The sequence below is a fragment of the Columba livia genome, chromosome 16 (genome assembly GCF_036013475.1).
Source record: "Columba livia isolate bColLiv1 breed racing homer chromosome 16, bColLiv1.pat.W.v2, whole genome shotgun sequence".
Lineage (NCBI taxonomy): Eukaryota > Metazoa > Chordata > Aves > Columbiformes > Columbidae > Columba > Columba livia.
In genome coordinates, this window is record NC_088617.1 from 951,383 (window position 1) to 974,130 (window position 22,748).

Genomic DNA, 22,748 nt, shown 5'->3' on the forward strand with positions numbered 1-22,748 from the left:
CTCCTAAAAACAACTTTGTGTGCTGTGTCTTCCAGTGCGTTGCTCGCTGGTCACTTTGTCAAAGGTGCAGCTGGAAAAGGCAGAAGCAGATGTTTTGTTTTGTTTTGATATCCCAGCACCAAGCACTTGTCCAGAGGGCAGAAACCCTTGCTCGAGTCCTTCAGCACAAAGAAGCTCAAACCCACCCCGTCCCCAATCACTTTAGATTTAGGCACCAAAATTCCCAACAGCCTTGCAGCAAAACCTGTATCTCAATGTCTGACCCAACCCTCCGTGCCCCCTTGAGACTCAGTCTCCAGAGTGACTAAACATCTGAAAAGGTCAACGGCTTAGAAATGTAGATTTACTATCATCACTGAGCTCCTAGCACTGGAGTGCCCTAAAAGGCATCTAGCTGTCCAAACTCTTCATGAGGACACAGAATTAAGAGTTCTGGTGAATGCTTTGTTTTCTGCAAAAGAAGTTGCAATGCAGCTTTTCTGTGAAGTACATCAGGCTGCTTCTGCGGAAAGGGCAGGGAATGTGGATGGGGAGAAAAGGCCCCGGGTTGAAAAGCAGCAGCGTACCCCAGGCTGGGGAAGGTCTCCTGCCCTGTGCAGAGGCAGGAATGTCACACGCACCCTGCAGGGCTGTCACGGGTGCCCTGCAGGGCTGTCACGGGTGCCCTGCAGGGATGTCACACCCATGGGCAGGACCACCCAGCCCAGGGCTCCCAGTCCTCAGCCCAGCCAGTGACATCACATAGGGCTGGTTTAAGTGCAGTGATGAGACGCAAGGACTTGACATAGTCACAGGCTTCACTAACTGGGGACCAGCTCCTGTCCTCATGTCGTCCCTGTCTTTCAGATTGCAGGCTGCTGACCCCCCCTTTCACATGGTCCCTGATACGACGAGGTTTCCCCCCTGCTCCTAGCATTTGTGTTCTGCCCTTCCAGTAACTGAAGTAGAAAAAACAGCAAAGATTCCTCAGGATTATAATAGAGATTTTTATTTTAAGAGTGTTGTCAGCTACCTACCTTTGTATTTTTCCATACATTAAATATTAACTACCCAGCCAACGTAATGCAAAATTTAAAATGCCCTCAATTCAAGCGGTTACATCCCAGTAAATCAGGAAATCCCAGCAAACTCCCAAATTTCTCACCCACTGTCATGTTTGAAGACCAAGCAGCTATTTCAGTATTTCACAATTGTTCTCTAAAACCCTTTGATGGCCTTTCGAGTTCACAATAACCCATATACCACAGCGGGAAGCACCAGCATCCTCTGCCCTGGCCACCGATGCTAAGGGATGTCCACCTTCTCCCTCCCCTTCTATGCAGTGCAGAGCGGGTCCTCCCCACGGGCTGCCTCTGCCTGGACGTCGTTGCTCCCGTGTTGGAAGGACAGGGGAGTGTCCCCACAGCCCCTGTACCACCCTGCATGCTGGCGGGACATACGGCACATGGAGACGCTCTCTCCAGTGTTACTCAACTCCCTCGCCCTGTCTATTTTCTGGCACGTTCACAAGGGTCAGCCACAGCCTTGCACTGGAAAACCAGAGGTGAGTGAACCGAGCCCATCCCAGCACTCATTTGGCCATCTTACAGATGGCTGCTCTTCAGACAGGCTCTTTTTCTCTTGCACATAAAAAGTAAAGGTGATTCTCCATCAAAATCAATAGAGGAGGTTAATTAAATACCTCTGCTCAGCAGCTCATCAAAACCTCCTCCTTGAGCTCAGTGTGTACGAGCGATCTCTGCCTGCCTTGCCCAGACCAACCCCTTTGATTCACAGAGGGGCTCAGGGACACCCAGCAGCAATTCAACTCTCCTGATTACCAAGGGCTACACAAGCATCATTTCAAAAGATCTTAAGCTCCATAAAGCAGCTACAACTTGTTCCTAGCCCAAAGCTATTTGTCCTGCATGGGTGTTTTTTCTCCTCTCATCAGAAAACACCCTGGTAAAACGTGATTTGACTTTTGGGGTGCCACGTGTGGCCACACGATCCCTTCCTGCCCTGGTCTTAGCTCTGCTGAGCCCGCTGGCACAGGGGAGGAGGCAGGGAGATGGGAGCAGCAGTTCTGGTGTGGGCTGAGGAATCCCAGGGGCTGGAGGCTGCAGGGAACACGACGCCTCTGAGAGCAAATACCCAGGCTCCCAGCAGCTACTTTTCCAGTTAAAGCAGCTAATAGCCCCCAGGAACACTGCAGACGGGGGAATTCAATGAAGATGCATTGTGAAAAGCACAGTTTTTGAGCTTGTGTAGTTCCTTCTGAGTAAAAAATATAAGTATTTTGTTCTGTAATAAAAACTAGACTTGCTTGAAGCTTCTGTAACGATAACTTGAGGATAGCTCAGCTGTTCCGCTTCCCCAGCGCTGTGTCCTGGCAGCTTTTCACCCCTTCCCTATGTCTACTGAGATGACGTTGGCCACCAGCAGGTCCTTCTAGAAGAACTCAGTGTGTCCTTTCAGTTCAGGAGCGTGTCCTGCTGCAGCCATGCAAAGCGCTGAAGTCATGTTGCACGGTACAACTCACCCTGGGAGTTCCAGGCCACTGAGCGTGTGACATTGGAGACACTGTCCCTCGGTGTCCCTTTCCTGCCTGCAGAAGAGACGGCATTTGTCTTGTACCAACGTGTGTGGGGAGGACGTGCCCCTGTCTTCTCGCTGTGAAGTCAGAATCAACAATGTGAATTGCAGGTCTCAAAGCATCTGTTCTTAAAACATCCATCCTTACAGATTTTAATCTAGTAAACCGAGAAAGACCAATTCAATTCTGCAAGAAATAGACTAAAACAAGGGTTTCCCTGTGGAAAAGGATTAATTAGGATAGGAACAAGCACAAACAAGCAGCGATGTCTGGGGAACCATCCCAGGAACTTCAGCGGTTTGCTTTACAAGCCTTTGCAGTGCAATCTGAGACCAAATCTCCCCACCATTTGCTTGATCAGGAGAAATGTGATGCTCCAGCCCTAATACGGACCAAAGCGCATTTTTGGGGGGAATGACTTTGTAGATACAAGCAAATCCACTGGCCTGCTCACAGTGTTCAGGTTTGCATGCAGTCTTTCCAGACCCCGAAGGAGCACCCCCAAAAGAGAGCAGGGGGTTGTCTCTGCACTGAGCAGCTGCAAAGCTGCTGCCTGGGGGAGATGCACTTTCCAGCCAGTGCCCTGCAGGAGGGCACATATAAATGTCAGCAATTACAGGCAAAGCAAGCCCTGGTCATTCAGTTCCACCCTGCCAGGTACCACCAGGCTTACCAAAGGCACCGGAAAGTCCTGCTTGGCTCTCAGATAGAGCCCACCCGAGCGCCTCCTGCCCAGCTGGGCAGTGTGCAGGTCCACTGGGCCACCACTGTTCGGGTTGGGACCCTAAACTCCAACAGGACTTTTTTTTCCCAGTAGCTAAATATTGCACCAATGCACTTTATAGTCACAGCCATGATGCTGAGTCACTCAGAGCATCTTCCCTTTGGTTCTCACTCGTTATGTTGCCGTCAAGAAACATCAACCCTCTGCCCAGACCCTGAGGTTCGTTCTGCAGAAATAGAAGCACAGCGTTGCGTGTACTCGAGCTCATGAGTCCATTAGCTATATTTAGTTCCCATCTACCCAAGGATTCGCAAGAAAATGGATGAATGTGCAAACTTAATTGCAAGTTACATCCTATAGATTCTGACAGTTATGTTTTCCCTTGAAATATGCCTCCAGGATGCAGTTCTCTTCGAGTGTATCTGGTGTTTAGTTACTCGAAAGGACATCACAGCATGCTGGAGCCCCCCCAGGCTCCCTCGGACACTCAGCATCGAAGCTGCAGTCTCACAGCTAAGAGGTGACACACAGCAATTGTGTTTTCTGATGCAATTCTTCCTAGCAGTTCCTCATCCCAAGAGACTAGTTCATACATTAGCTGGGTCAAAAAGCAGCACAGTAACCATTCTCAACAAGCATTCAGAGAAATTGGAGAAGATCACCAGCTGATGGAAGGTGAGCCCTTGCTGTTTTATTCAATTTTCAGTTTATATTGAACCCTGACATTCCTTTCTGGCTGTGACATCGCAGGGCAGTATCTTCCCTTGTTAAGCCCTGGGATTTGTGAGTCTTTCAACTCTAATTCAGAAGAGGTCAACAGGAGGAAAGTAAATCTAAAATGATGAAGCAGTCAATTCAGAAGAGCTGCCTCCTATTGCTGCATTTGCAACACACCTGCTTGGCCCACCCGAGTTATTCCACATGCCGGTACTTGTAACTTGGCCAAAATTAAAACTGCTCAGGTTGGAATTTTCCACATCATTTATTGGTCTCTAGTAGGAATCAAGGACCACTTCAGGAAAATCAGCTGTTTTCAAAAACCAGATCAGGGGGAAAGCACACAACATTAACAGCAATGAGTTTGTTACTGGAGAACAAAAAAGGGCTTCATCTGACATTTGCAGGTTGTACCTCGCTGAAGATTAACAAGGGAGAGGAATTTTTCATGAGAAAACCTTAATGTTAGCATTTCATATAAGTCAGTTGCTTGATTTTTGCAATCCAAGTATCCAATATAACAAAGAGTGAAATTACACTAACTACTCTAACAGAACGAAACCAACACCACAGTGGAGTCAGGAACCTGGGAGCTCTCCCACTATATTGCACCAGTAAATAATTTCCACAGCTTGGGACTCTTCCTTATCTATGGTATAAAACCCAGTATTTAATTAAAAAGATGAGCATGAACTTCTGAAAGCATCTATGCAGTTTGCTGAGGAATAACCATAAATTTAACAGATGGTTTTGCTGTGTAATCATACACTGGAGATGCGAAGGCATTCAGTGAATTTGTACGTGATCATCTCTCCCCCAAGGTGAGGGACTCCAGCTGGATCAGTTAGCATCCCAGCACAGGAGCGTGCGGGAGGGAGAACCGCGCTCCGCAGCCCCGCTGCACCCCGGTACCCACCCTGCGTGGCTGCCCAGCACAGTCCCGCTCCCCACGGCACCCTGCAGCGCTCGGCCGTCCTCCTCCCTTCTAGAAACCTTTCTTGGAGGTGTCTGCATTGAGAAATCTGCTGTATTTAAGTTGCTGGGTGATACCAGTGCCCCATCACTGCTATTTGGTCTGTCCCCGGTGCAGCAGGTTCCTGCCTGGCACACAGTGCATGGCCACTGAGCCTCTGCTGTCTCCTGATGCTCATTGCAATGGGAGGGCAGTGGGGGTCACCCTGCAGGGGACGGTCCATTGGAAGGAAAAAAACAACAGGGTAGATCACAAAATAGCGAAGCTTTCCTTCAGGAAACAACAAGCAGTCCCTGTGCAGTGAGCCTGAAGTGATGCTCTGCCTGGGTTTGTCCCCGTCACTGCCCCTTGCCCAGCCCCAAGCTGCGATAGTTCCCTCCCACCATGGCTGGAGCTGCAGCAGGTTAAATGTTTCCCACTCTCGACAGGGGATTTTTTCTTTCAGTCCAGCCTGTCTGAGGATTTTCACTGAGCTACACAAGTATGTGGAGCCCACACACCGAAGCTCTGAATGGAGCAGGACCAGCAAACTGTCAGTAGTGGGTCTCCTGCCCTCACCCACTGCACACACCAGCGTTCACATTGCCATAGAACTGGACCCATTTCTGACCTTTAGAACTCCAACAGGCTGCAGTGAGGAGGAAGCAAAGCCCGATTGCTTTTGTGTTACAGGAGGAAGGACAGAGAGGGGCTATAGGATAACACTGGTTCTATATTTAAGGCCTGCATCGGGTTGTTATGGCAACAGAAATTCCAGCCACCAGCGCGGGCTCCTCCGAACGCCTCCCCGCCGTCCTCTGAGCTCTCACCAGCCTCCCGCCCAACACTTGGGACGAAGGGGAGGGGAAAAACGCAACTCGTCTTTTCATGTTCCCAAAAAGTGAAAAATCAAATGAGAAGAACAGCTTAAATAAATATGCCTACAGACACAAGCACTGAAAGCCAACTCTCAGGGTGAAAAGGCTCAGACCCTCTCAGCTCATGGAGCCCACCAGCATGACAAAACCCACCTGGTGTGTCCCCAGGGGGGACAACCACATGGCTCCTGATGTGGGCCAGGTGTTCACAAGGTGCATCCCGGTGGGATGGGAACAAGCCCCTCCTTGCACACCCACCGCTGCTCCTTCCAGCTGGTGGGAGTCTGCATTCCATCCATGCATCCATCCATCTGTGTACTTATATGGTCCTCATCTCCACTGTGCCCAAATCTCAAGGGCCACCAGGACATTGTTTGCTTTGTTTTGCAGCTATCGTGCTGGAATTCATAAACAGAAAAGCTGTATGTGAGACACATGAAGTAAACCGTCCCTTCCCCACTACTAAAGCCTCAGCTGGAGTCCTGCATCCAAGTTTGGTCACTATTCATCAAGGAGAGGCCCCAGCTGGCAAAAGCCCAGAGGACAGCAATAGGAGTGACCAGAGATGCAGAAAACAGCCTCTAAGGAGAGATGGAAGGAAACGGGTCCATTAACTCATGAAAATGGAAGGCAGAGCGGAGATGGGGTAAGAGTTTTCCGTTCACAAAAAGGTTCCTGTAGAACAAAGCAATGATTTGCTTTCCATATCTGCTGAGAATCAGACAAAAAATAATAGGATGTGAGAATTCAGATGCCTGTTGGGAAAAACTTTTGAAGCAGAAGTACAGTAAAAGCTTGGAAGGCTGGAGAGTGGAGACATGCTTAAGACTTCCGAGAAAAAGGTGCTTAAGCATCCGTCAGGGATGGTCTAGACATACTGATCTTGGGTTGGTAGGGGAGGATGGATTAAGGTATGTCTCCATGGCCCTTCCTGCCAAATACAGCTGTGATTTTTCTATTAAAAACCCACCTATGCATTACAGTTACACGCTGACCTTACACGCGCCTCAGCAGCCATTTACAGCAATCAGAGTCGTCTTGATTGCGATGACTGGAATCAGGTCCGGTATTTCGGAAGGCAGCTAAGGGTTTCAGTGTCACCCCTGGAGCCACCTCCCTTTGCACACTCAGCAGCTTTAGTCTCACCCTCTCATGGCCAGACCAGCCTGGAAGCTCCTTGTCCCCAGCAGCAGCATTCACGGGTCCCTCTGCTCTATTTCCTCCCAGCTGATGCCCTTTTACCTTAAATTATTATAGCAAAAGCTGTTATTAATCTATCAAACACAACCCAGCACTTAAAAATGGCTGTAATGCAACAACGCTGCCCCTGTAGCCTATCAATGCCTGGTTTTCTAACCTGCTTCTGCTGAAGTCTCGCCCGTTCTAGAATTAACAGCAGCTCATTGCATCTTACCAAGAGTCAACACTCCTTTGCTTACCAAGAGACTGTGGAAAAGAAGGCGGGAGGTTGCACACGGCATCCCTGCCGTCTGCACAGAGTGCGGTTACTGACGGGTACCACACCAACGCTGACACAGCAGAACTGGCGGGGGGGCGCCGAGCAGCGGCGCAGCTCGAGGCTCAACTGGTTTGTGTTGCGAATGTGAGACCTGCAACGCAACAACCGAGAGTTGAAACAGAGAAAAAGTGAAGGGGAGGATCAAAATTGTTATGAACCATTTTAAAATGATCACGAGAAAGTAGTGACTGACCTTATCTTGAATAACTTTGCAGTCTAATTCCAAATGGGAAGGAAAACAAATGCAATCAGAACTCCAAAGTTCGCTCCTACCCACCTCTATCAAAACGCTTCTGCTTTGTATAAAAGTTGGATCCAAACTGCCCTCAACATGCAGCCAGGTCTTCCAGGTGTGTCACCCGGCCGGGGACACGCAGGTTGGGGCACAGTTCAAAACTGCTCACCAAACCTGTGCGGCGATGCCACGAACCAGGGCTGCGCTGCCCCAGCACTCACACTGCCAACCGGCACAGGCAGCTGTGCACCAAAAGGGTCACTTTATGGGTTAGACAAGCCGGGAACAAGGCAAGCTGCACCAGAGGGACACCCCTGCAACCACTGAGAGGAAAACAGAGCTGATGCTCCAACAGTTGTTGTGCAAACCTCCTTACCTTTGCACCCACATCAGCTCCGTGTGCAGCGACAACCGCGCTTGGTGCAACGGCTGCAAACAAGGGGCACAGGGCAGCACCCGGACCCCCTGAACATGGTCTCCTGAGTTGTCCATAAGTTTTCTTTTCTGGTAAACTCAACTCTAGGAAAGTAAAGCTCAGGGTTATTGGTAACCAAAATATGCAGAAGAGGCACACCAGCCCAGAACGGCCGTGTCATCCCGTGGCCCCTGGCTACATCCACGTATCAACTTTGCAGCTTCTGCTCTGCTTCTAGCGACTTTTCCTAATTCACCTTGAAGCGCTGCCTCGGCTGCAGGACAGCTCAGGAGAAACAGGAGAAGCCAAAAAAACCGCAGGGCCCACATTGCCCTAAAAATAAACACCCGAGAGGAGTCAGAGTCATTAAAACAGTGAGTAGAAGAACTGGAACCAACAGAGTCCCCATAAAGCACAGAGAGCAAACACAGGTCAGTGTCAGCAGCACCGTGGTGACAAATGCCACCATCCTGGTTTACACACAGCACCATGTCCTACAGTGGCCTGTGAAACAGTCTCTGTACAGCAAAACCATTATAATTGAGACATAAGACAAGAGGAATGCAGCCCATCAGCAGCACAGTGAGGTATCAGATCGGTCAGTGTTAGGTATTTTTGTTCTTATTAAATAAATAAAATCGTGATGATTAAGTGCAAGCAAAACAGCACTGTTATCAATACAGAGTGTCTATGCAGTACATTAAACCCAAGTAATTTAAAGAGCAGTGTATACCAAATAAATAATTCATTCTCTTTTGGTAAGCACAATGCCACTTTAGCTGCCTAAATTTTCAAGGAGAGGGTTGCTTTTTAATTAAAATGGAGGCATTTACAAATGCACGTGGGCCTTTAATTATTCATGTTTGAAGCGAGCTGACTTGGTTGTGCATTAGAAAGGAAAAAGCTGCTTTCATTTTTCTGTAGATTACACCCAGCAAACTGCCAGGGCTGTGAATGAGCCCAGCAAGTGCGTCTTGTGACAAGAGGGAGTTTTGTCCCCCGTGCAGCACAGAGTCATCGGGGAAGGTGACAAACAAAGCGCTGGAGAGCCAACGCAACGCAGAATCAATGTGCCCCAGTGCCTGTCTTAAAGCAGGTTCTCCCAGGGCAATTAGGGATATTATGAAGGAGGATGAATGGAGTGCAGAGGATTTCAAAGGGTTTAATTGCTTCCTTCCTAACAGCACTGCGGACAACAGCCCTCTGCCTCCTTCCCAGAGCTCTGGCTCAACAGGAGTCTCAGCTGCCTGGTGGGGTCTGGGTCTGGCGAGGGATCTTCGGCCCCAGTGCGAGCACTGACTTCCACAAAACAGATCTCAGCCCAAAATAAAGCTCTACCGCTACCCACCTCAGGAAGTAAATCAAAAGCACCCAACACATTATTTTGAATTCCCTGGATTCGTACCCTAAGCTGCTGAGTCTTGAGAGCCCGACTGGGGACTGTGAACCCCTCACTGACACACAGGCTGCTGCACGGCACCGCTCTGGACGCTGGGCTGTTCGGCCCCAGCCTGCTTCTCCAGCTCCAGCAGCAGCTGCAGATCTCTTCCATGGGTTCTGTGTGTCTCAAAGCACAGAAATTACAGTAGTTCAATGAAAACTAAAGGAATGTTTGAGTTTAAACAGCCTGCTGGCCGTACCCCAGCAAGGTGAAAGCACAGGAGGGTTTTGCAGCCGAGATGCTGTGCTGACGACCAGCGGCTGCTCAGAGAGGCTGCAGCTCAACCTGGTGCACTGAGCATCAAGAGAGGACTCACATCCACCTCTGGCCAGCCAAGCAGACCTGCCAGCGTGGAGCAGAGCTGTGGCATCACCGCTCCGCCCCAGAATCCTCTGGGAAGCTCCCGGCTGCTTTGCTGCTCTGGCTTTTCAGACAGAGCTTTCCAGAGATGCTCTCTGATGCTGGCAACCTCCTTCTCCACTGCACAGAAAGAGAAGCAGATATTCAGTTCCTGACACAAAAGTCTTGCTGCAGCAGGAATTTGGCTAGGAATACAAAGCCTTGCTGCAGCCACTTTGCACCAGATTTGCCCAATTTATGGATCTGCAGCTCAGACGCCAAAGCTGGACCGATGTGGCCGCGCACGCCGGGAGCAGCCGCAGCCCTCAGCCCTGCAGAGCTGTGTCCCCGGGGCCGCGGTGCGGAGGGCAGAGGCTCCAGCCCGCCCCAGCTGTGCCATCTATGGCCTCTCCCGGCTCCTTCACAGAGAGGAATGAGACAAGAGGCAACCTCCCACCACTGGGAAGAAGGAAGATTTCCCAGTTCACCCGCACACGGCTCTGCCTTAGAAAAGCTGCTGATGTTTAAAATATCTGCATGTGTTCGACCACACCGGTCCCACCGACAGTGATGTCTGAGAACCATGTCCCCATCAGAGCCCGGGCTCAGAGGTTCCCTCCTCCTCCTCCTTCCCGGGCCACAGCTCTGCTCCGTGCCGCACAACACATCGCACCTGGGAAGGGGCAGGACGATTTGACCCCAGTCACTTCAACACGCTGCAGAAAGCCCTCCGGGGTGGCAGAGGCAGCGGTGACAGCGGGTGTCGCGGTGACAGCGGGGTGTCGCGGGGCCGGGCCGGCTCCTGCCACCAGATGGGGCTTGGGGACCGCGCTCCGCGCCGGCGCATCCCAGGCCCCCGTGCTCAGAGGTGGGGGACTGGGCTTCTCCCCTCCTCCCCGGCCCGACGTGCCCGCCCCGCTCCTGGCAGTTCAGCCGTGCGCTCCGGATACCCCCGAGCGGCTGGTGGGCTCAGCGGGGGGCAGAACACCTCCCGAGACCCCTCGGAACAGCTCTGAGCCCCCCTGACCCCTCTCCTGCACCCCCCACACCCTCAGCCCCATCAGCATCCTGCCCAGAGCACTGACCGGAGGCAAGAGGACAAGGTCGGGCTTTTATGGGGCTCTGCCCCAATGCCACTTCCCCTCCGGGCAGGATGGGACCCATGGGGCACAGCTCCTCATCAAGGTGGAAGCACTAATTGCTCTCCACTGCTCAGCACCTATTTTGGGTTGCACTGAAGCACCTGCTTTATTTACAACCTGCTGAAATACAGGCTGCAGCTGGGGCTGCTTTCCCCCCCCTCACTGCAGGTTGTTTTGGGGCTGAGCTGCACCTCTGCAGTTTCTCCTTCTCATTAATATCTCCTCCCAGGGCCTGACTAACAGGGGTTTGCCCAGGAGGCTGGGGCAGCAGATCCAGCCATTATGTGCACACACGGTAGCTGGGGGTGCAGCCCCCTTCTGCGGAGCATGTGGTTGCTTTCCTCGGGATCAAACGCCTCCAGCAGTGAAGCAGAGAGAGCGGCTCTCAGTGGGGCAGGAAGCCCGACCTGTGTTCATGTAACCCTCTCGCTCCTGCAAGGCAAATAGCTCCAAGATCCATCCACGCCTGGTGCCAGCAGAATTACTGGGTGTTGAGCTGCTGTAAACCCCAGTCCTGGCTTGTTTCACCCCGCTCTGCATGGGCTCTAAACCCAAACAAATAAGCTCTGTTGAAGACAACGTATTCCGTGTCGCCCCTGCCCTGGGGTCTGGCTCCCGAGGCTGTGCCATTCTCAGGCTGTTCAGTCACCTATGAGAAGTTTCCAGCTACAGAAGCAGCTCTGAATTATGAATGAATTTGCTTTATCAAGTGAAGGTCTCGGCTCAGGCTCAGGGATTAGGTCTCAGCCATGGGCTAAAGACACTGTTGTTGATAACAAAGCCCCCGGCACTCACGGCACTCACGTACCCTGTGATGGATCCCGGGTCATCAGCCCGATAACACAATTAGCTGCTTTAATGCAATCAGAGCGGGAGCAGCACCGGGATGAGAGTGGGGCAGGAGCCTGGGTGCCTGGGAGCGATTCCTGGCAGCACAAGGACAGCTGCATCACCCCCATCCCTGCTCCTCTGCCTGTCTCACAGGATAATGCAAACTGCAGCGGGGCTGAGACGTGGCCGCACGGACCGTGTGGAGGCTGCTGGATTTACTCGGGTGCTCCTGGGCCAACACCTCCCCAGGCAGAGCAGGGGAAGGAGAATTTGCTTGGTCCCCCCGACAGGTCACAGAGCACCGTCACGGCTCACAGTGGCCCTGCAGCGAGGCACTTATCGCAAGGTTTTATGGCCAAGGAGGCATTCCTGTTCACCGGGAACCCGCTGCACCAGTGAACAGGTAGTCCCGGTGTTGCGGCTCGTTGTGCAAGAGTGCCGAATGTGTCACTGCATACGTGGCCTTCAGAAACTGCCCTGCTGTCCCTGGGGCTCGAGACGGTGCTTAAGGAGCTGATTTCTCAACTGGGTGTCCAGGCATCCTGTAGTTCTCCCCAGCTGAGCAGCCCTGCCTGTTTGGCCCCTCTGCGTACTTGCGGGTCTTCCAGAGGAAATGGGTTTCTTGGGAAGTCGTGTCCAGCAGGATTCACTGAGGGCAGCTGCCTGAGACCCAGAGTTAACTCTCTGACCCGCTGTTCCTGTTCATTTCTCCCCTCGCCTCTTGACTACCAAGAGCCATTCTTAAATAACAGTCAATATTGTCCTATTGCTCACCCAGGGGAAGAATAAATATTCAGGGACACCCTGTCCTTGCCGTGGGGATTGTGCCCAGAGCAGCAAGCCTGGGGGCTCCAGGAGCCAGCAGGACCCTCTTGCCGTGCCTGGTGACACCTTTCCCTCTGGGGGGGGAAAAGGCCAACCCAAAACGCGCAGGGTGCCAGCAGGAAGGTCCAGCGAGGTTGGGCACTCACCGCGCTACCTCCCAACCCACCTGCTCCCAGGACAAAAGCAGTGATTCAAAAAGGGAAGAAAAATGCTGCAACTCGAAACTTTCAACCTAAAAATGGCTGCCTAGTGCTGGAGGAGCCTCTGAAGCTGTACTGAGATTGCACCAGGGCTACAACTTCATGAAGGAGCCCAGCCCATCCACAAGGACATGCCAATACCGCATGCCAGCGGCAGGGCTGTGCCACCAGCCACTGGACAGACAGCTTGGCCCTGTCACGCCAGAACAGACGCTATCAGCACTCACCAGCCCTATTCACGTTCATGACTAACTCATCTCCATCTGCCTGGCCAGCGGGCCACATCATCCCCACAGCCTTGTCTTTAGTTACACGGGTGAAGCCACTCCTGGAGTGGTGCCTGTAAAGAGCTGTCTCTGGCAGGAAAAGGCTACACTGCACAAAACTTTGTGGGGGGAAAAGTCATTATGTTTTCCATGATATTTATCAGACATTCAGAAAAAAACCTGATTCCTAGAGCAGGTGCTCCAGAGGGGAAGGAATAGATGCAAAGCATCTTCAGCCTCACGCTTCCACCTCGTGGCCACAGCAGCACAGGGACCAGTGGCCCTGCCTCTCCCAGCCCACGGGGACCGCCATAAACACACACGTGAAACCGCTGCCCCACGCTCCTGCTCAGCCTTGCCGGCAGCTCCCGAGCCAGCCCTGCCATCCTAGACTGATTGTGCTACACAGAGGTGAAGTGGGGAAAGAATCGGAAGGAAACATCCTGCTTTGGTGGCAGTTTTTTGGTCTTGGGGTGTTTTTTTGTGTGTGTGTGCGTGTTTGTTTGCCTGTTGTGTGGTTTTGTTCTTCTTCTTTTTAATGCACTCTGCGTGCAAGCTGGAGGATTTTGCAGCAGAAGGCTGAGCTATTTCTCTGCCTGAGCAGGCAGTGCTGTCCCGCAGGCGTGGGCTGCTCCGGAGCAAAGCCGGGCTCAAAGCCTCGCTCAAAGCCGGGTTCTGTGGCGGCTGTGCCGAGCTGCGCTGCCTCGCCGTCCCTCGCAGGCTCCTTCTCCTCGGTGCCCTCAGCGCAGCCCGTGCAAAAGGGGGTTTGCTGCCAACTCTTCATTTTACAGCTGGCCCTGGTGAGGAGAACCACATATACCCCCACAGCCCTGCTTGCTACAGGAGCAACCCCCAATTTCTACATGTGCATGCAGCCCCTGCCCAGCTGAGCAGGTGGGACGCAATGAACCCTCCCAGTACCTGTGAAGGGACGTGCCATGGGGATCCCCCAAACCGCAGCCAGGGACTTGCACCAGCACGGGGCCAGACGGGCTCCTGCCCTCGCGGGGAGCCCAGGACACGGTCCCCGGGGGGTGGCAGCGGCCGGGCGGAACCTGCCACCCTGCAGGCTCCAGCTGAGCGCCGTGGGTGGGAGGAAGCTTCCCAGAAGACAGAGAGCTAAATAAAGGGAAGGCCTGGAATAACCCAGGGCTGCCAGCTATTTATTCTAGCGTGCCTGCTCGCTGCAGAGCAGAGGAGAGGTTTTTAAAGCTGTGCGAGGAAGCTCGTCTGGCTGCCTGGGTTTTTTGCTGAAAAGTCTGATTATCAGCGCTCCCCACCAGCATCTCTGAGCGCTGCATCACCTTCAGCCAAATCTCTTCCTAAACCTGCCTCCCGTGAGGCAGCCAGCCCCCCAGCAGTACTGCAATGGAACCGATGCTTGGAAGAAAGGGTTTAGGATATTGAGAGCCCAGGGAGCATCCCCACCGCGCACTCAGCTCACTTCAGGCAGCGAGTCCAGCCCCCATGAGAGATTTCTAAGCAGGCTTTAGCACCCAGGGCTCCCCTTTCTCCACATCAGCTCCTGTAAGCACTTACCAGCTGAGCTCACAGATCCCACCTCCTGTGAGAAAAAGCACACCCTGACCTCCTGTAAAAGAAGAGCAACCACTGCAATCTTTGTTCTTGAGTATGTATTTTTTACTGAAAAAAATCATTCATAAATTAACAAATACAAAAATGTACAAACACATGGGTAAATAAATGTAATGACACAAAGGATTGCTTTTGCTGAGAAGTGTGTGTGTGTGTGTTTTAAAACACTCGTCTTCAGTGCAAAAATGTCCCCCTGGCACCTCTTAAAAACATAACAGTAAGCTCAAAAGCCACGATGATGGGAAGCTGCTCTGGAGCGTGCGGCCACTCCTGGCGGCGAGCGACGCGAAGCACGTGGCTGCTGCTCCGATGGTACCTTCCTCAGAGAAGCAGAACTTCACAAGTACTGAACTGTCAATAAATAGATTTGCAAATAAAACCCACATGGCTCATTTAAAAGAAAAAGAAGAAACCCAAGCTCAGCATGGAGCAGGACCTGCCCTCCCGCAGGGCCGACCGACCGCGTTGACATAGAGTGGCCTTGTTGAATTTCAGCTGCCAGAATATGTACAAGTTCTCCTTAATACGAGAATTTTTACACCATAACAGCACATGCGCTTGACAGTATGTTTTTAACAGTTACATTTACTATACAGTATTTGACATAGCAGGGAAGATTAACAGTGCACATTTTCAGATATTCCACATTTTAGAAAGGGAAAAAAAATTCGATGTGATTAGAACAAAGGAAGGATGAAGAGGGACGCTGCGGGGGATGGACCCTTCTGTGCCAACCAGAGCGCATTTCTGAGCAAAGGTAGCGGCTCTTTGTTCAGCACAAGGTGCGATGGGCGTCAGGTACACGGCAAAGGCTGAGGATCCGCCTAAGGGAGTTCAACACCTGCTCACACACACATGCATGATTCCTGGGGTAGTGAGCTCGGACTAGGTGAGATACATTCCTTGTTTGAAGCACCATTAAACGAAGACAGATTTCTAGCAAGGTCTCAAGATGAACGAAGAGAGGGGCAGGGAAATGCGGGTTCAGCATCTGAAAAGGGTCCACATGAATTAGAGATCCGAGACTCAGAAGCAAAAGTCTTTATTGCTATATGCGCTGTAAAAAGCAAATCCTCACCTCTGCCTATAAATAGCCAGCTTGAATCCCCTCGGGAAGCGAGTTTAAAGCACATGTAAGTTCCAAGACTTTAAACCTAAGTTACAAACTTATCAGCGCTTCTCAAGGGCAGGCTCGCTGTCCTCTCATACCGGCCGATAAGAGCTGCACAACAAGAACTAGTGTGTTCTAAACTACTGTTTTCTGGATACAGGTTAGGAATGCCCTGGGCAGTCACACCCACAACAGATGCGTATGGGGATCATACGTCCACAGAACCGAGAAAACAACGAAAACTATGAGAAGTTAAGGAAACTGAAGGCAAACAACGCAATAAAAAGAAAGTTAAAGCACTTTGGAGGTTAAGTACCCACCATTATGTATAAACACAAATTAAAAAGCAACCTCCAATGTATTTACTTTTAAGTCAGAGAGGTGCAGTAGCAGCGAGGGTGGGTGCGGAGCAGACTGGGACCCAGGCTGCCCCGGCATCAGACGGGAGAAGGGACAGGGCGCTCCAGTTCGGACGGGGCATCGGCCCAAGCTCTCCGGTTCCCAGTCCTCACGTTCTCATGAGCCTGACTCATGGGTCCTTCATTTCCCGCACTCACCTGTGACAACCTCCCCACCAGCTGGGCTTGTGCAAGGGCCACCAGGTGCCCACGGCCATAGGTGCTCCGACTGACGGCACCTCAGCGTGCGGCCAGATTCACACAACAAATACACCACCAAACCAGCTCCCGAACCGTACCGTCACATTGCAGGAGTGACCGCAGGGGGCTGCTGGTCCGGGGGCTGCGCTTCCCGCCGCAGTGTGGATGAGAGCTCCGGAGCACCTGCCAAGCTCACACTTGCCATCAGTAACATAGAGAGCAACAGGCAAGCTTTCGGGTTCATGTGCACATCATGTGGCAAAAAAATGACAGAAAGGGGAGTTTTTCCTTAAATATTCCCATCTCCTCACCCTCCCTGGAAAAGTCCAGCTCTGTGGTTTCGGGATGAGAGATGACAGGGCCGTATTTCTCATCCACTACGTCGGGAAGTTTAGGGCCCCATCCCACAAACATTTCTGCCTATGCGCAACTTAAATCATACCAGCAGTCTCACTGGCTTAAAAGGGAACACCTTGCACAAGTACAGTGATGCACACACAAGTGTCTACAGAATTCAGGACTAAAATGAGTGACCGTATGTAAACCTCTAGCTTGGATTTGAGCCATAAGAGAAAAATAAAAAGGGGCAATTTACACAGCATATTTACACTTACACTTCTTTAAGAAGCGATTCTGTTATATATACTTCAAGCAGGTCATTTAAAAAACCGCACGGACATAGAAGAATGGTATCAGAAGTCATTTGATCTGCCCCCAGGGCGTTGCTGAGCGAATTGCTCCCAAGGTTTGCTGTGGAGAAGCCGGAGTCCCTCGGCTGAGCCGGCTCCTGGGGGACAAAGCACATCTGAGACGCGTCCCGGTGCTGGAGGAGGAATGTGGAGACGAGAGCAGCAGGTCGAACAGTTGTCCTGAAACCCAGAAAGCAAGTGGCAGAAAAAAGAAAGAGGCTGCTGAGCTCGCTGCACGAGTATCGGGCTGGATTGGTACAGCTAGGGCAATTTGTGCGTGCACTTTCAGCCTTCTTCTCCAAAATACTGTGATCCTTCATTAGCCAAAGTGTTGCTTGTCCTTGACAACCCTTAGAAAAGACAGTCTAGCGTGGTGCTTTCTTGGTGAAGGGCAGAGCAAAGTTATTTTCTCCTCTTAATATTCGGTCACCAGAGCCAGCTCCGGTGTCAGGTTAACAGTGATGTTCTTATACAAGGCGTCATACGTGACGTTTGGAAAGTAGTTCAAGTTATTGAGGCCGTCCAGGGCTTGCCTTTCTTTGGACTTCCTAAGCAAGGCATACCTGTGCAATGAGAACCAGAGTCACTTCCACATACCCCTCCGAGCCCTACAATGTCCTCCCAGCGCCACTACAACACCCGCAAAACAGTCAGTCCCAGCAGCAGCTACTGAACAACACATTTCTGAGCCCTTAAATAAAGATAACTGTCACATTTTCTGTATTCTATACCACGAAATATCCCAAACTTTAGAAAATCACAGTCCATCACTTGAAGAGGTGCAAAATGCTCTCTGTGCCACCAGCAAGCACCCATCTGTCAAAACAACCTGTGGCTCCTACCCCAAACCTGCAGGTCCCATTGGGGAGCGAGCTCAGGGGTCCTGCCAAGCCCTCACCAGCCAAAACATCCTGGGGAAAAGCAGCTGAACTAGACTACGAACAAGAGCAGGACTAAATGGTTTTAGTCCAAGGGATGGTGTTGAGGAAGTAAAACTAGAATAATAATGGTTTAGGGAAGGAAACTGCAGCTGGTGCACAAAAATAGTCTCAATCAATTATGAGATATAAGAGCTAAAGGTGGGAGGGAATAAATCAAATCAGCAGAAACATCTGAGCGGCAGAGGATACCGAGTGTCTGCAGCACGGCGCTGCGGCTGGCGGCACCAGGGTGAGCAGGAGCTGAGCCCCGGGGACAGAAAACACAGCAGGGAAGGGATGTGCCAGGGGGAAGATGCTGGGTGAGAGTGAAGAAGGAAGTGCCACAGCTGGCTTCAGTCACAGCACCAGGACGTGGGCAAGACACTTCACGTCTTGATTAACACTCTCCTCCTCTATGGGAGAAGCCCCGGTGGCTCTCGGATGGCAGCAGTTGGTCCCTGCCCACAGGACAGTGCAGAGCAGAGAGAAGCAGAGATTTGGGAGGCAGGACACTGAAGATATCTATTGCTAAGCCGGGCCTAGGCTGGGGCTTCAGACACAGCTGTGCTCAGCCCCTGGGTATCAGCATCACCTGGGCAAAGCTCTGCCTTGCCCATCCGCACCACAGATCCCCCTCCTGCAGCACCAGCCCCCAGCTCCTGCTGACACTGAACTGGGGCCAGATGATGACCATGGAAGCGTTAGAAACAACGGCTCAATCCCACAGCACTCCCAACCCTCCACGCTTCAAGGGTTTGACTAAATATGGCTTTTTAAGCTGAAACAGACTTCTCTTTTTCAAGACTGAAAGAAGTATCTCTTACTGCCTGCATTCTGTCCAAGACAGAAATGAAAACTAGGGCTAAAGATGACAGTCTCAAATGGAAACTGCTCCAAAAATGAGTCTTCTGTAAAAAGAAACCAGTAGGTAGCTCAAGATGGTGTCTGCAACATAAACCCTCCTTACTGACCCTTCCACCAGCAGCTGTCATGGGATGAAACCAGCGCGAGTGCCACCTCCCAGCTCAAAACCTGAACACAGAGCCCTGCTCTCTGCCTCCTGCGGCTGAGCACTGCCTGCTTCAACGCTTACCTCTCCCAGAAACACAGAAGCTGCTTTGGTATTTGGCATCAGCCACCCCTTTAGAAACATCCCCTTCAAGGTACAGGACAAGCCTTCAGCCTGCCGTACTCACAACTCCCCTTTTCAACGGCATCCAGAGCAGCTACAGCCACAAAGTGAGGACTCCTCATTGTAGTGATGTGGGGTACAAAACGCACTGGAAGAACTGGGGCAAGGCTCTGCCTCCTCCATCTCCCACAGTTAGTTTGCTTCATGAGTTAAGGCTGTTTCTGCCCTCAAACAGCTGCAAGGAGCCTTGTACCTGGTACAGACACTATCTGGAGGGCTTTGGAATCATTAAAAACTAAATTTAAAAAAATAACTTGCCTTCCTAAGAACTGCACTTCTCCCCGATGATGGTGAGGAATTGATTTGTATTTCCCTGTGTCTCCTTCTGGTCGAGTCACTGAGTAGCCTGCGTACTGTACTCTGCATTTAGAGAAGGAAGAAATAAGACATATTAAAAACAAAAGAATGAGCTGTTGGCTTTGCTGCGCTTGCCCGCGCTGCAGAGCGAGCGCGCCTGGGGCTCTCGGAGCACCTCGTGCCTCCCCACCGCGCAGATAAGCCACGAAACCTCCCCGCTCCAGCCTGGCCTCTGGGCGAGTCACGAGGCGTTCAGCACCCCAAGGCTTTGGCTCGGCCGAGAGCAGTTTGACCTCCGCAGCGCGGGGTATCGCGCACAGAACTGCTCACTGCCCAACCGGCGCTTCGCTGTTCGCTTCCAACCTACTGCCCGCTCCCACGAGCCACCGCGGCCGGGCTGGATCTTCCTGGGGGAAGCGAGGCCAGTGCTGGCTGGTGGGACCACGCGTCCCCCCGGCATGGGCAAAGCTCGGCCTGCAGAGCCACCGTCAGAGCAGAGATCAGGGACGCTGGCTGAGCCAAGCCCGTACCTGTTCCAGAGGTCGTCGTCTTCGCCGCCCCAGCCCCAGAAGGCGTTAGGGAAGCCGTTGATCTTCTGGAACTGCTCGACAGTCAGGCCGCTCACCCCACCGAAGAACTCGTTGTAAGGGAGCCTGAGCAGGAGAGGAAGGGTGAGGGCAGAGCATGGGAAGCACACAGAGATTCACCTTCTGCCTTTAAAAAAACCTAACTTAACAGTGGTTCCTTATCTATCACGATAGCGCAGAGGAAGAGCAGTGCTTACAGATACATGTACTTATCCAGCTTAGCTGCAAAGTGCCTTGGCATCTGTCCACACCCGTAGTAGTTACGGTCATTTTCTGGTATGTGGTCCACATCGTGAAAGATGAGACAGTCCCAGTCCAAATCCTTCATTGCTTCCCGAAAGCCAACGTTGAAGAGCATGGCACGGTTAAAGGGCTGGTTTCCAGCCTGGGGGGAGAGAGAGAGAGATCTTTCTCATGGGGAGCCCCGTGCGGTTTGTGCTCCGCGTGTGCATCCTCAGTCTTATCTACAAAACCACAGAGGGCAACCCGCTCCCACACCGGCTGTGCACAGCAAAATGAGGTACTGGAACAGACACACTAGTAAGATGAACCAAGACTTAAATATTTAATCTACCATATAGGAGTAAAAATAAAGGTGTTAAAGCTATTAGATACTTGAGGGGATGGTGGAAATTGAACAAATTATTTTGATCAGTCTTTTTAAGATAAAGGAAGGAGAGGAAAGTATCAGGTATATTTACTGGGTGGAGGAAGCCAGGTACCTTAAGTGACAGGTTCACACACACAAATTACAGTCTTATGTTTACAGTCATGAAAGTCTCTCAGATTAGAGCCCACATAAGAAATGCATAACTCTGGTCAGGCCATTCCTGTGCCCAGGGAACACCCCCTGGAACTACTACAGAGATATAAAAAAATAACACAGCACTATTTAAACAGCAAATACTTTAAAAGACAACTTTGAAGCAGGTATCTCCTCCAATACAGTATTTTTTTGTTCATTTAATCTCCTTTTTTTTTTTGTAAAAGCAGTAATTTTGGGGCACGCCTCTCAGCTGTGCCTCTTCTATGTAGAATGGAACAACTTAAACGTTGCAACGTGCACCCCAAACCTTTCAATGATGTGGTGTGACAGGTAACTGCCTCGGGAGCCGTGGCAGAGCTGTGCTCGCGGCTCCGGCTGACTGACACCCCTCGAGCGCCGCACGTCCGCACCCAGCAGCCGCGCCCCCGGCTCACTCACTTGTTCCACAACGTAAAACGCGAACTGTAAACGTTGCCGCTGCAGCATGGGAATAAGGTGTCTGAAGAGGACGGGCAGATGCTCGTAGCGATTGCGGAATGGGATGAGGATCGCCACCTGACGGGGAGAGGATACGGCTCTTACTCCACCGCACCAGCGGCTCCCGCCATGGACTGACCCCCGGGCCGGGGAGCGGGACCGGCTGGCGTCACAGGAGAGGAACCAGCACCACACGTGGCATCTCAGCTGTTCCATGTGGGGCTGAACAGCCTGGAACCTTCCAACCCCCACAGCATGGACTGCATGTCCACTTTTTGGCAAACTGCTGCTTTGGGAAAACTGAACATACCCTTGAACAGGAGACCAGCAGCCTCCCGCTCAGTGCCCGTGCCCAGCGCTGGGGACAGCAGGAATGGGGACAGGCCCAGCTACACTGCCCTAGGCTACCCCAGTCTCCGTAGGTGTGAGTCCCCAGGGATGCCACCACCTCGCCTCTGCAGGTCAAGTGCCACCCCAGGCAGGGCGAGCTCCCTGTCCCACTCCTCAGAAGCCCCTGCAGAAACTCAGAGCTGACTTATGTGTCACTAAAACAGCCCCTGACCCCAGCGGTTCTCCCCCAGGCACCGCAGTGCCACACTTCCAGCATCCTTATACTCATTACTCAGGAACATCTCTGCACTGCAGCTCCAGTTAACGTCATCCCACCACCCACCCAGGTCCCTCCATGCCCGGCAGGGACACGGGGCTCCCCTGTTACCTTCCAGCGAGGCAAACAGTCGCTCGGCTTCCAGTGGCCTCCCAGCTTGATGGAAGGGTCCTTTGCGAAGAACTGGTGGATATCCTCCATCGTGATCTCGCTCATATTTACATCGATGGGGCCCTCTGCGGAGACAAGCAGAGGAGGGGTCAGGAACTACTGGTCCTGAATGGGGGGGTTCTGCTGCATCCCCGCCCGCTGTCCCCAGCACTGAACGCAGGCAGCCTCCTCTTTTCCCCAAACACCAACAAAAACGACTAGGAAATGCTGCTGGCATGACTGGTAACACCTCCATCCCTCCAGCAGCTGAGCTCTGCTCAGCCTCCGTGGCAGCTGGTGGACGCAGCTCCCCAGAAACCCAGAATAGCCAGGGCACCCCGTGCTCCTCCATACAGGTTTCCAGCAGACCCCACACCTCAGCAGAGAGCAGTTTCCCCCCTTAGGAAATATTTACCCCCAAAAGCTCAATTTTCCACTGCAATATCGCTTTGGGGGAAGCGTTTCTTCCCACTGCAGCTCCCTTGGGGGCTCCAGCGTTCCTCCCACAGCAGTCCCTGCCCGGCTCAGGGCTGGGACCAGCAGCACAGCCAAGGCAAGGAAGCCACTGCTGTCCATGGAAAAGGGCTGCCTGAGCCCTTCCACCAGCTCCAGCGCACAATCCCTCTTTTGTTTGTGCTTGCCAAGCGATGGGCTCCTGCTTGGGAAGGGATACATGCCTCCGCACAGCAGGGATCCAT

At 52.1% G+C, this 22,748-nt stretch overlaps 1 protein-coding gene and 1 long non-coding RNA gene across 4 annotated transcripts in view; both read right to left on the reverse strand.

Annotated features, from left to right (window-relative positions):
• Positions 1 to 1,006: 1,006 nt before the first annotated feature.
• Positions 1,007 to 8,102, reverse strand: LOC110359007 (uncharacterized). The gene is made up of 4 exons (XR_002413882.2): positions 7,977 to 8,102; positions 7,286 to 7,456; positions 6,000 to 6,244; positions 1,007 to 2,652 (listed from the first exon to the last, which is right to left on the reverse strand). It is a non-coding gene; the product is annotated as an uncharacterized LOC110359007 (long non-coding RNA).
• Positions 8,103 to 14,678: 6,576 nt separating this feature from the next.
• B4GALT5 (beta-1,4-galactosyltransferase 5) overlaps positions 14,679 to 22,748 on the reverse strand; it is a 34,583-nt gene continuing 26,513 nt past the window's right edge. For all 3 annotated transcript variants that reach the window (XM_065031795.1, XM_065031796.1, XM_065031797.1), the window contains exons 4-9: positions 22,012 to 22,136; positions 21,255 to 21,371; positions 20,248 to 20,435; positions 19,994 to 20,116; positions 19,425 to 19,526; positions 14,679 to 17,617 (exon numbers count right to left, since the gene is read on the reverse strand). In XM_065031795.1, coding sequence (XP_064887867.1) covers positions 17,470 to 17,617; positions 19,425 to 19,526; positions 19,994 to 20,116; positions 20,248 to 20,435; positions 21,255 to 21,371; positions 22,012 to 22,136 — 803 coding nt within the window. In that variant the 3' untranslated portion in view covers positions 14,679 to 17,469. The remainder of the gene's footprint in view (positions 17,618 to 19,424; positions 19,527 to 19,993; positions 20,117 to 20,247; positions 20,436 to 21,254; positions 21,372 to 22,011; positions 22,137 to 22,748) is intronic.